General features: G+C 26.7%; 1 protein-coding gene across 1 annotated transcript; it reads left to right on the top strand.

Annotated features, from left to right (window-relative positions):
* The first annotated feature begins 9,161 nt into the window (after positions 1–9,161).
* LOC129885200 (nudix hydrolase 18, mitochondrial-like) lies at positions 9,162–11,708 on the top strand. Its single transcript, XM_055959398.1, has 5 exons — positions 9,162–9,345; positions 9,446–9,533; positions 9,964–10,047; positions 10,652–10,780; positions 11,435–11,708. Exons 1-5 carry the CDS (start codon positions 9,275–9,277, stop codon positions 11,543–11,545), a joined length of 483 nt encoding a protein of 160 aa, XP_055815373.1. The 5' UTR covers positions 9,162–9,274; the 3' UTR covers positions 11,546–11,708.
* Positions 11,709–13,182: the final 1,474 nt, after the last annotated feature.

The following is a 13,182-nucleotide window of genomic DNA, read 5'->3' as shown; positions in this document are numbered from 1 at the left end:
TTAATTTATTAGTATTACGCATGCACTGATGTATGCTTTATCTTTTTGTTGTTTGGGTTCTTTCCCTTCCTAACAAAACAACCAAAAATAAATAAATAACGATAGTATAAAAAGTCAGAATTTTGAACTCTTTTATAAATATATACTCTTGTCAATTCTTGATAAGTCATGATCACAATATTACTCTTTTTTTCTACTATGTCTTAGTTTAAATATAACTATGATAAGCATAAAAAGAAATTTTTTGAATCATTTCATCTTTTAAGTTAAATATATTTAAATCATATGATTTTATTCTATGCATATCATTAGGAAGACAATAAGAATAATTAAACCCATGTTCATACTTTGCTACATATAATATATATGAGATTTTTTTTTTATGGCGATCCGATTTTTTCACTTAGATGAAGCAACAAATATCAATCCGTAAAACCTAGTTATAAGAAGGAGATAATTATGGCGCAAAAGTACTCTTGTGCACCTACTAACAACATCATTCAGCTCACGTGCATATGTGAGACTCATTACTTTCTGAAAGGGCTACACTTCAAAAGATTATATTAAAAGTAATTTATTATGACATAAATATATGTGATATAACACTTAAATCCATAACCGAATTTTATAAGTGTACTTGGTCCTTTTTTATTTTAAAGTAGACAAATAGTCGTAAGATAGACGTAGACATGTTGGCCTTTTTTTATAACGTGGTCCAAGTATGTTGTTCTCATCTACTTGATGTCACTTTTTTTGTGCTTATTTGCTATCATAAAAAAACAATTAGCGACGAAGAAATTTTATTACTAAGGATGTGTTTTGATATGAAGAAGAATATTTTTCGTGAATAATATTTATTTATTTTAAATGAAAGGGAAAGAGGGGAACTAATAAAACATAAAGTCATTTGAAGGAAAGAATCAACTTGTTGATGTTGACTCAATTCAATAATGTAAACTCAAAAGACTATTATAACAATGGAATATTTCAAAAATGATAGGGAATATAAAGGCTTGAAATGTCTAAATCAAAAAAGTACATTTATGTTCATTACAATTGAGAAATTGTTAAAAAAGATTCAATAATGCAAACTCTAGGAAGACTATTATCACAATATATAGAAGAGTCCACATAAATAAGGGATAAAGTACTTCACATATTATTAATAAAATCATTTCTAGCATTATGTAGCAAAGAGACAATCCACTAGTTAGTAGATAGGTAAATTAATCAGTGCTATCAATTTAAGTTATATAAATCGACAGTTTAAATATATTTAATATTATATTACTGCAATTTACCCTCCTATAAATAAGATATTTTCTATTTGCTTATTATGATTTACCATGTTGAGTTATTTATTGTTATAGATAAACTTAACTATCAAGTTCAAAAATCTATACAATATATACACTTTTAGTTGGTAGAATTTAAACTCATACCTAAAATCTCCACTTGAGAGTTGAAATTATTATTTAACTTATTGTGTTAGTCAATCTTGCCATACTGCTCTTTTTTTCTTTTTTCCGTCCGGTCTTCAGAATTCGTATTGGAGCCTCAACTAAATTTGGATTGCGTGCTGCAGGGCCATTTGAGGGTGGCGATCCCAACAACATATTCTTCATATTCAGGGCTCGAACCCAAAATCTCTAATTAATGATGAGCAGATCCATCACTACACTACAACCATGTTAGTGCCACATTGCTCCTACTTATGTAGTTTCTTTGAAAGTTATTACATTGCATTATTTTGTTTATTCTTTTTGTTTAATTTATGTAAGCATATTTGATTGAACACGAAATTTAAGATATAATTTTTTAAAAAATAATTGTGATCTTAATATTTTTGTGGTTGTAAACTTTAAAATTTGTGAGATTATTAAAGTTTATCACTAAGGATAAAATAATGATTCTAATTTTTATTTTTATTTTTTAAAAATCATTCTTTTCTAAAGGATTGAAAATATATATAGAATCACATAAATTGAAACGTATGGAATAATTCGACTGAAAAGATACGTACTGAGAAAAATGAAGAGGACATCAACTTTGGATAATGTAACAAAGAACCATTCATGGTAATATAATTATATATTTGAATAATTCAATTTTGAGATGCTTTCCCCATATATATATATATATATATATATATATCAACAAATATTGAGTCATGAGTGATCATGACTAGTCATCTAGTCTTGGATATTAAACGTACATGACAGGACAAAACAAATTTGGTGGTCTGATAATTGTTTTAGGGTTTGATTAATTTAAATCTATATTAAAAGTATATTTATCAGCTTTGAATTGGAGATTGACGATTGATTGAACATGTTTTAACAGCTTTTAGTGGAGTACTCTCTGAAAAATTCAATACTCTATTATTATCTCCTATTCTTGAGGGAATTAATTAAGTCGCCTGCGAAAAAATACTTCGTACTTTGAATAGATCTTTCGTACTAAAATCATCATAAGTTTCAAGTGTTTTTTATCAAAGATGATTCTAATTTTAATATTTAAAGTCAAAATATTTAATTAAAGGTGGAGAAATACAAATTACCACTCCACCAGAATCTCAGATTGTTTGCATTCCTTTAATTAATTCTAGAATATATAAAGAAGTAATTTCCACTCTATTCGTTTTCTGTAAGGGCATGCATATTTGCATGTTAGCATGTTATTAAGTTTTAGATCAGTTTAATGTCTATACACTAACAATGGTTTATTTTCTTAGGCTATATAAAAGATAACACAGCTTACTATATGTACTAAAATATATATTGAGAAACTAAAAATCGTTGTTCAACCTATAGTACAATTGCTTATACTAAAAAGATTAAATCGTCTAAATTATACTGATGTAAAAAATCGCTTAATTGTGGTGATCTATGCGGAAGCTAAAATTACCAACTCGTTCAATTAGCCATATAAATCATCAAACAGATTTCGAATTCGACAAAATTTAATAATTTTAGTTAAAATTTTATATATATATATATATTTAAAAAATTACTTAATATATATAAATAATTTATTCAGAATTCATATTCAATATTCTGAATTATTTTTCTATATGCGATCAAATAAGAAGGTTGTCCTACATCCAATAATGCATGAACAAAGACTGCAAATTAATTAATTTGATCCATTCAATTTCGAGTTACCATTAATTATTGCTATCCTCTTTCTATTATGAGCCAAGACTCTTCAATCTTTCTATTGCCAAACACTACTTTGGGACAACTTGGTTATAGGCCAAGTCCTCTTTTCCTCCTCATCTTTTTAATAATTATCTGGGCTTGAAATTTATTGATCCGACTAATTTTAGATTCATGCTGGATAGGCTTACTTAGAGGGTAATAAACTCTTCTTATCAAGAAGTTTTTTATTTGTAAAGTTCAAATCTGAGACATCTGATTAAAAGCGGATGAATTTCAATAATTGTGCCACATCTTTGCTAGTTAACCCTAGTACTAGAGAAAAATAAGACTTCCATTTGTTTTCAATTTATGTGATGGATATTTTTTTTAATCTGTCTAAAAAAAGAATGTCATACTTTCTTATATAGAAATAATTTAACTTTAAATTTCTCGTTCGGTCTTAAATAAGATGATTTATAATCCCATAAATGTCAATAACTTGTTTTAATTTAGACTACATTTTAACATGTCTTCCTCTTCTTCTTTTTTTAAACTCTGTGTTCAGTCTAATACCGTTATATGAATCGGAGATTTTGCACTTCCTACCAAAGTCTAAAAAATTCTTTAGCTATTCTTAAAATTAGAATTCAAAATCTCTGATTAAACGAAGAATTCCAAGTAACCTACCACATTCCATGATGGTTGCTTCTTCCTAATCAATATTAGTAAAATCTATTCTTTGGTAAAAATATATGGTGGGCTGAACTTTCCCTAGTTTTCAAGTGCACGTGCAGTGGACTAATTATTATGCTTCTTCTGTAATTATATTACTATGAGAAAAAGATTAACAAAAGTTTTTTGGGGAAATTTCTTGGACGTTACTTGCTATACTTTGTAGACCCTAAACTCATTCCTAATTAAGTGATAAATTATATACTAGTCAAATCTTTTTATAACGATCACTAATTCTATATAAAAAGTTTTGTTGATCGCGATTTTCAGTTGGTTGCCTCATTCAATCGGAATTGGAGAAGAAAGACTTTATAAGTTTTGCGTTTTTTTTGTCCGCTATTTCATTCAAATCCAAAAGAAGTTATCATGGTTCACAAATCAGCTACATGTTGAATGTTTCTATAAGTGGTGCTATTATAATAAAATTTGATTGTATATGAAAAATATATAATATGATTTTTTTTCTATATATAATTCATCTGCCCAAACTTTCACCTCTCATGCACGGTAATGTGAAATTTAACTTAACCCCTAAGGCCCTACTTTAGTGACATATGGAAAGAAACGATACATTAAGACTTTACCTTTGACATAAATACGAGAATATAGGGGAAACTGTTAAAGTGACAATAGAATTGGCTAAAGTAATTATTTTTATAACTCTAACTAACCACTAAATGACTCCTTATTCCTTAGATCACATCCTATATGACCAAACGATCTCTTAGCAATGCTTGCATAACTTTAATCAATTATAACCAAACAATCTCTTATAAGTCCTTAGATCATGCATGTCTTATAACCAAATAACCCTTCAGTAATATACTTGCATTACTCTAACAGATAATCAAACAACCCCTTAGTCCTTAGATCACAATCAATGATCAAACGACCCCGTAGTCCTTAGATCACATGATCTTATAATGAAACAACCCCCTACTCTTTAGATCACATCTTATGACCAATCGATCTCTTAATAATACCTTCATAATCTATTCAACAATTAAATGATCTCTCAATAATATTTTCATAATATAATCAACAATTAAACGATCTTTTTAGTAATACCTTCATAATGTAATCAACAATTAAATGACCACTTAGTCCTTAGCTCATATCACATGATCAAACAATTTGTTATTAATATCAACATAACTCAAATCAGTAATGAAACGATAGTTCTTAGATCACATCTTATGACTAAGTCGCTAAATCGAAAACCTAGTATATTATATTAGTCTAGATAATAAGTATATGTCATAGCATGTGCATTAATGTTCCACTATTCCTAGTCACTTGGAAAAGTCTAACCAAAATGTATATCACTCGGTTGGAGAATGGATCTAGTCCAATTATTAAAGTCAAATCACATTATTTTCGTGAGGAAACACAAAAAAGATTCTTTTGATTGCTAATTAATTAATTAATTAGTAGTACTAATGGTCCCTATTCTAGCTATTTTCTAGGAAGAAATTAAAAGGAGAAAATGATAACTAAAAATTACTCTATAAAGTATGCTTTAATAGGTTTTGTTTTTTTAAGTTCTTTTCGTCTCCAACAAATATTTAATAAATAATGTCTGTTAAATTTGATGATAACTATAAAAAAAAAAAGTTTACAACATAAACATCAAGAAATTAAAGACTCTCCTCAAATACTAGAAATTGCAACACAAATTATATTAGACACTAAATTGTGCACATAAAAAAGTTGTAATACTAGAGCAGAAATTACAAACATTATAGTTTTTTTCAGAGTTCTCATTAAATCTAACGGATGGAATTTATTAAGTATTTGGAGGAGACCAAAAATGATTGTTTTTGATAAATTTAAAGGATCAAAATTATTTAAAATATAAATTAGAGACTATTTTGAATCTACACTCAAACGTAAGAGATAATCTTTGTCAGCATCTCAAAGAAAAATAGACCATTTTTAGAAACAAAAAAAATAAAAAAAATAAAAAAAATAATAATAATAAAAAAATAAATATATATATATATATATATTAAAAACCTTAGAGGATACTATCATTAAAGTCCTATAATGTACTCCTACCGTTAATGTTTAATTTGACACATTTTTCAATAAAATAATAATTTTACTATATTATTTTTAATTATAACATGTTATCTCACTCATTAGAAAATTAATATATTTCTTATGAAAAAAAAAGGATTAATAGATTTCATATTAATAATAAATTTTCTTTAATATTCTAAATAAAACAAACAAAAAAAGACATCTATTAACCAGTAAAAATAGACGGAAGAAATAAATATTTTCTTATTGTAAAAATGGACGGTGGAGGTTGACTTTCCATAATTTCATTTACATCAAAATAATTGTGTCAAATGACTGAGTAAGCATTAAAAAAAAAAGTAAACAAATGATATGGACAATGACTAAAAACTTACTTGTAAATGCATTTTTAAGACTTTCAAGAAGGATGAGTCGATGTCAAAACGTTGAAATAGTATATTGTATTTTTTGTATTAATTGCTATGATTTAATAGTCTGTTTTTTTCTCACTTTATTTACTTAATTATTTAAAGACGAGTCAAATTTATTTGAGAATAATCTAAGGGGATATATGTTAATTATTCCCAAACAAACTAAATAATATAGTACTTTCACCATACATTTATTTTACATGTCCACAATATTATAAATAGATGTTCCCTTTTATTTGTCTAATTTAAAAAATTAAAAGATAATTTATCATTTTGTGCTAATTTTACCTTTATTATTTACTTTAAATTATTTTCAATATTTATTTCTCAATTTCTGAGATGACTTACACGTAATAATTAGGAGTGAGTAAACTTATAATTTTATTTATTTAAAGAATGTGTTAAATCAAACATGGAGGAATATTGATTCATGGTAAATTAATTTTCTTAATCTAACGTAAACATGATTAGAAAAATTAGGAGAAAAAGAAAGGAGAAGAATATGTTACAGAGAAGAAAAAGGAAAAAAAAAAAGAAAAAGAAAAAGAAAAAGAGAAAAGAAACTTTTTTTTTTGGATTTTCATCCGGTGTCTGAAATCCGTATTGGAGCTCCAGCTAAATTCAAATCACGCACTATATGGTCCATTGCGCTCCCAATAAATTTGTTTTATATATATATTCAGAGCTCGAATTCAAGACATCTGATTAAAAATAGAGTAGCTCTATCGCTACACCATATTGATCAAAATATGAAGAATTTCTGACTTTTCGTAGGTTAATGAGACAAGAAATTTAATGCATCATAAAAAAAATGTTCTCTCTACAAGTAGGCAAATTACTAGTAAATTTTCTTCCCCTTTCCCATTTACTATTTTATTCATATTTGGAATGACACACCTTCCTGTAATATGATAAAGTCAAAAGTCAAAACTCCCATCCTAGTAAGATCCAGCAGGGTATTTACCAAAAAAATAAAATAAAAATCCAGCAGGATAAACAAGGTTTAATGATATTTCCAAATAAATTTATATCGTTAATTAAATATAATATAAAGTCTTAAATTTATATTCTGTTATTTTATCTTATCTCATTAAATATGAAATTATTTTATCTCATTTGAAATTCCAATAATTATAATCTCAGGATTATAATTATAGGAGAATTTTAATTGCGTACCAAATAATCTTTAAACTACTTAAGAGTTACTCTATCACTTTAGATTAAAATAAATTATTTCAAAATAAGTGTCAATTTAAGATCATGGTATTTGTTTTTACCTATACTTTAATATTAAAGAAGTAGTCCTTTTTTACTATTGATCAATATTCTAAAAGTATTAATCTAATAAAGAAGGTAAATTAACTTAATAAACTATCTCTTGTATATTTTTTTTTAATGGGTATGAAGAAGTTAAAGCAGCAGTTAAAATGGAATGGAGGAATTAGCAATCTATTTTATTACTTGTTCCGTCCCAACTAACTATCGATTTAGCTTTAAAAAAAAAAAATCTCAAAATAAGTGCTACATAAATAGAGCAACACTAACACCGTAAAAATATTGACATTACCAATTACTTTGTTTTAAAAAAAAATTGTGACTCGATCGACTATTGACAAAACGTTTGAAACTCATGTATGAGGGTTATGTCTTAAGCGGTCGATTATGTGCTTGATAAAATGTCTCAAGACTCGATTTGATAGGCTGTCCGCAAAAAGGAAAGAGTTTACCGATAGATTCACTCTGCATAGATTGACTAAACGCAAAACACCTTCCACTGGCAGGCGATCGTGTTTTTCACTAGAATCAGAAACTGGAAAAAAATCAGATCCCTTCTTTTTAATTTTTTTTCTTAATCAACCATAGGTGATGACAGTTCTGACAAATTTTCTCGCGTCACCGTCATAAGTAATTTTAATAAATAAAAAATAAGAAAGTGTTGGACGTGTGTGGCCTCTTTTCACGCATCCGCGGTTTTTGTTAGCTAACATATCACGCACAAATATCCAAAAATAGACTATGCTAGAATAAACTATGTATTTAAATTATATATATCGATAATATAAATATTTATATGGATTCTATTTGAATAATTGGAGCCCTTCATTCTTAATTATAGATTTTAGATTCAAATTTAAAAAAAAAAAAAAAAATTATTATTAAAAATATTACCTTCAAATTAGCCATATATTACGTGTTGCGCGATATGAATTTAATTGTGCCTCCAATATATTGTACCTAACACCTAATAAAAAGCTAAAAAAATATATCATATATATAATTTAACTTGTTATGATAGATTGCTCGGCAATTATTTTAAACTTACTTTCTTTGTCTCATGTAATGCTTTTGCTTGACTAATCGAAATAATTGTCATGTTTTGCTTTTAAAAAATTAATTTAATTAATTTTTGAGATTAAATTAAATCTAATTAATTTAAAATATTAAAAACTTATACAATAATATTACAAATTATAAATTTTTGTTATATTCCTTAAAAGAATATTTTGAAATATTTGATTATAAGTTATATAATTTATTTTTTTTTAAAATGTAATCAGTATTTTAAGACAGATATAATGAGTGCGTTCGAAAATGATGAATCACTCCCAAAAGAAAATTTATTAATTCTTTTAATTGATTAAATTCATAAGTGCGATGATTTACTTCACAGTCAAGACGTGGTTTTTAGAGTGGGTGGGTGGGTTTGGGGGAGGGGAGGTTGAGGTAGTTGGGGAGTGGGGGTGGGGGTGGGGAGGGGTTTACGCATATGTTCCTCTATTTAAAGCCCTTAGACAAAATCCAATTTCAGAAATTCTTCTCTCTTATATTTCCATTATTGTTCTTATCACTTTTCTCATCATTATTTTTCACTCATCTTTAATTTTTCCATTGTCTATTTTCTATATATATAAAAATATAAAACTTTATCCCTTTTTGAGAGGAAAAAAAATGGTTTGTATGGTTTCTCGTACAGGAAGACAATTGCAGAGATACAATAAAGGTCATCGACTTGTTGTTGGGTAGGTGTTTAAATTTTTTGAATTTTTTTTTATGTCCACAAAAAAATAAAAAATAAAAATAGAAAATTAATAATTTTTATTTTATTTTATTTATTTGCAGATGTATTCCATATAGATTTACAAGAAATGGTGAATTTGAGGTTCTTGTAGTTAGTTCACAAAAGGGTCATGCAATGATGTTTCCCAAGGTACATATATAAAATCATTTGAGTATTTATTTTATATATTAAATTCTTTTTGGAATTTAGGCCAAAATACCAAATGAAAGTAGATCGATTTTTTTTCATTCCGGAAGAGGTGCATATCTTGTCCAGATCTTCTTCCATAATGGCACGGAATAATAGTATCGTTGAGATCGATACATAAATCATCTTAAATTTAAGAAGCCAAGTTGGTGGGTTGGTCCCGGTGGAGAGAAAAAAAACAAATTGTAATGAAAATCTTTTTCGAAGATATCCACTTTCCTGGAGAGACAGATAAGATATCTAGACATACCGGCATTTTGAAAAGGTGGATTGTTAGTGTGGACGATTTTGAAGATATAATCGGACACTAGAACAGATTAAAAAACCAAAATATTATTATATAAATTAAAACTGAGAAAATATTACTTTGTAGGGAGGATGGGAAACTGATGAATCTGTAGAAGAAGCAGCTTCTCGTGAATCCCTTGAAGAAGCTGGTGTTCTTGGCATTGTTCAGGTAAATTTATAAATTTTTTTTTTATTTTTTTTATTCAAGTTGCAATATTTAATTAGTTTGTATAAAATTTGACTCGGTAAAAAGTTTAATAAATGAAATACTATTTTTTTTTAATATATTGAAAATAATTAACCCCTCGTAAAATTTGCATACGTTCTATTATATTCAGACTCCATCTATAAAATTACATACATAAAAGTTTAAAAAAGAGAATGTGTTTTTGAATTAATGATGTAAAATAAATCACAAATATTTACATGTCTAAAAATCCTGTCTTATTAGAGGTAAAATAGAAGATTTAAAGTCAATTTTTTTCTAAAGAAAAGTAAGGACATGTAAATTAGGATTGAGCATTAATGATTTTGATACATGTGGTATTATAAATATTTAATTATGTGAGTTTAAAAAAAGTTTCATCAAGAATAAATTAGAAAGCTTAAGTTTAATTATTTCTATACATAAAAATATTTCTTTTTTAAAACAAATTAATAAGAAAAGGTATTACATAAAGTAAAATGGGATAACATTAGTTACTAAATGTATATAATTACTTTTTGTTGAAGAAATTTTAACAATTTTTGTGTTTTCTATGTTTTTTTTTCAGTGTGAATTAGGAAAATGGAGATTTAAGAGCAAGAGTCAAGGCATCTATCATGAAGGTTACATGTTTCCATTGCTTGTTACTGAACAACTTTCTCTTTGGCCTGAGCAAAATCTCAGAAAAAGAGCATGGGTGAGTATATTATAGATTTTAAAACTTATTAGAAAAATATCAAGATTTATTTTTTAAGTAGCTAAAAACACTATAAAAATAAATATATGCAGTGAGATTCTATTTATGAGGTTCAGAAAAAAGTGAGGTGTATGTATACTTTATTCTTACTTATGTGAGGTGGGGGCAAAGGGATTCACTAGACACAGAAAAGTACACTATATATTTATTTTTTAGATAAATATATGGTAGATGTTGTTAGAGTAGGTGAAAGACTCACGTCGATTGGAAATTGGATTGGTTTTCTGCTTATATGAATTTGAATAATTCTCTTCTCATAAGTTAATTTTTAAGGTTATGTTAGGTTCAAATATCATATTTTAACATGATATCAGAATCAAATTTATCTTTATTTGAACTCTCGATCCATGCTTCAGTTGAACTTAGGCGTGAAGAGGATGTTAAACTCCCACTAGTAAAGAAGCATAACTAGAAGATAAAAAATATTTACCGACAAATCAATTTTTTTATCTATCGCTAAACAATAAAAATTGTGAATTAACAATATATTATCAAAAACAATGGTAAGCTTCGAGTTTAGCGGTAAATTTTGTAGCTAGTCTTTTTTTTTTTAAGTGAAATTAAAATAAATTTTATTTAATTGTATTTGTGCAGATGACAGTGGAGGAAGCAAATGAAGCTTGTCAACAATGGTGGATGAAAGAAGCACTTGAGAAATTAGTTAATAGGCTAAATTCATCAGATCTTGAAAATTCTCTTAGCTAGAAATAAAATAAAATTAAATAATTCATTTTCTTTAGGATTTTGTAAATAAATCTATAGAGAAAAAAAAAAAGAAGTCTAATGATTTCATAAATGTTGGATGGTCAAAGGGCCACAATGTATCATTAATTGTATCATTATCATTCTGACAAATTCACAAAAAAAAAAATAATCTATAAATATAGGTCCAATGTTTTGTGAATTTTTGTTCATTGTTTATGTTGAACATTTGGCTAGTTACATAACTATAATTTTTTATTTAAATTTTAATTTCTATTTTAAAATTTTTATGTAATTAATTCAGCTATTACTATTATATATTTAACGATCATTTATTACGATTCAAATGCAGGTGAACTTAATATAAGAATAGTAATGCAAAAACATAAAGTAAATTTAAGACATTTAATGATGAATAATACTAGAATAGTGAACGACTCACCGAACAATAATCGTAAGAATAGTGACTCAATAATAGTCTCAAGAATTTAACAAGTTTCATAATTACAAGTTGATAAAGTACATGTAATTACGATAATAAATATGTCATAACGATAAATGCATATAAACATAATTATCCCTCTATAATGAATTGCACAACCACTACAAAAAAAACACTCAATTTATGGGGGTTATTTTGTCAATTTGTGGCTATTTAGGAACTCCACAAATAGAATTGTGGGGTTTTTTAAAAACGCTACAATTACTCTTGCCATAAGCATTTTGCCGTGGTTTTAATAAACCTCCACAACGCCCTCCACAAAATGACTTTTAATTTGTGGAGGTTTTTTAGTATCAATTTGTGTTGGTTTAGAACCTTCACAATATGATCTCAATATTTTAAAAATTAAATTTTTGTGGGTTTAAAATATCATGCTATGAGATTAATATTTGCATAATTTGATTTGTGGATTCTTACAAAATTATTATTATCTTAATAATAAATATGAAATTTGATTTACATCAAGGCTTCAAAATAATATGAATAAATAAGTTTACTAAATAAAATATTTAATACAAATCAAATTTCATTTAATAAATTCATATTAATAAACTTCACGAGTTCAAATTCATGTTAAATTAAAGTAATACAAACTTATGTATAAGAACTTGGACATCACAATTTTAAATCTTTTAAATACATATCAAATAAATATAAAAAGCATTTGTTTGGTGATTTGAGTTATTGTCATCCAATCTTTTATTCAAGGTGAAGCAACTTCAATCTCCGCATCATCCTGAAATATGTAAGGCATTGATGCATTAGATTCAACAATTTGCAAAATACAAAATGCCTATAGATTAAACAATAATAATGAAAAATAGCATAAATTTTAAATTCTAGTATGAATCATCAAACCCACTTAATTGAGAATTACCTTTATATTTAAAAAAAATATCCACCATCCATTCCACTTTGCAAAACCTATAAGAAAAATAACTAATTAGCAAAAATCACACACAAAAAAAAAATTGAACTAAAAAATGGGGTAAAGAAGGGAGAGGGGAGAGGGGAGGGTGGCAGAAGGAATGAATTAAGGGAAAGAGATATGGAATTTGGGTGTGTGTTACGTGGGAAGGAGTGGGTTAAGGAGAAAGAAATATGGAATTTGGGTGGTTATTGATTGGGTTTGTTGTTT

This window comes from Solanum dulcamara, chromosome 4 (genome assembly GCF_947179165.1).
Source record: "Solanum dulcamara chromosome 4, daSolDulc1.2, whole genome shotgun sequence".
NCBI classification, from domain to species: Eukaryota; Viridiplantae; Streptophyta; class Magnoliopsida; order Solanales; family Solanaceae; genus Solanum; species Solanum dulcamara.
This window is presented reverse-complemented; position numbering and strand designations above follow the sequence as displayed.

Coding starts and splice junctions, on each gene's coding strand:
- LOC129885200 (XM_055959398.1), top strand. CDS start 9,275: ATGGTTTGTATGGTTTCTCGTACAGGAAGACAATTGCAGAGATACAAT. Junction 9,346..9,445: donor GGTCATCGACTTGTTGTTGG/GTAGGTGTTTAA, acceptor ATTTATTTGCAG/ATGTATTCCATATAGATTTA. Junction 10,048..10,651: donor GTGTTCTTGGCATTGTTCAG/GTAAATTTATAA, acceptor TTTTTTTTTCAG/TGTGAATTAGGAAAATGGAG.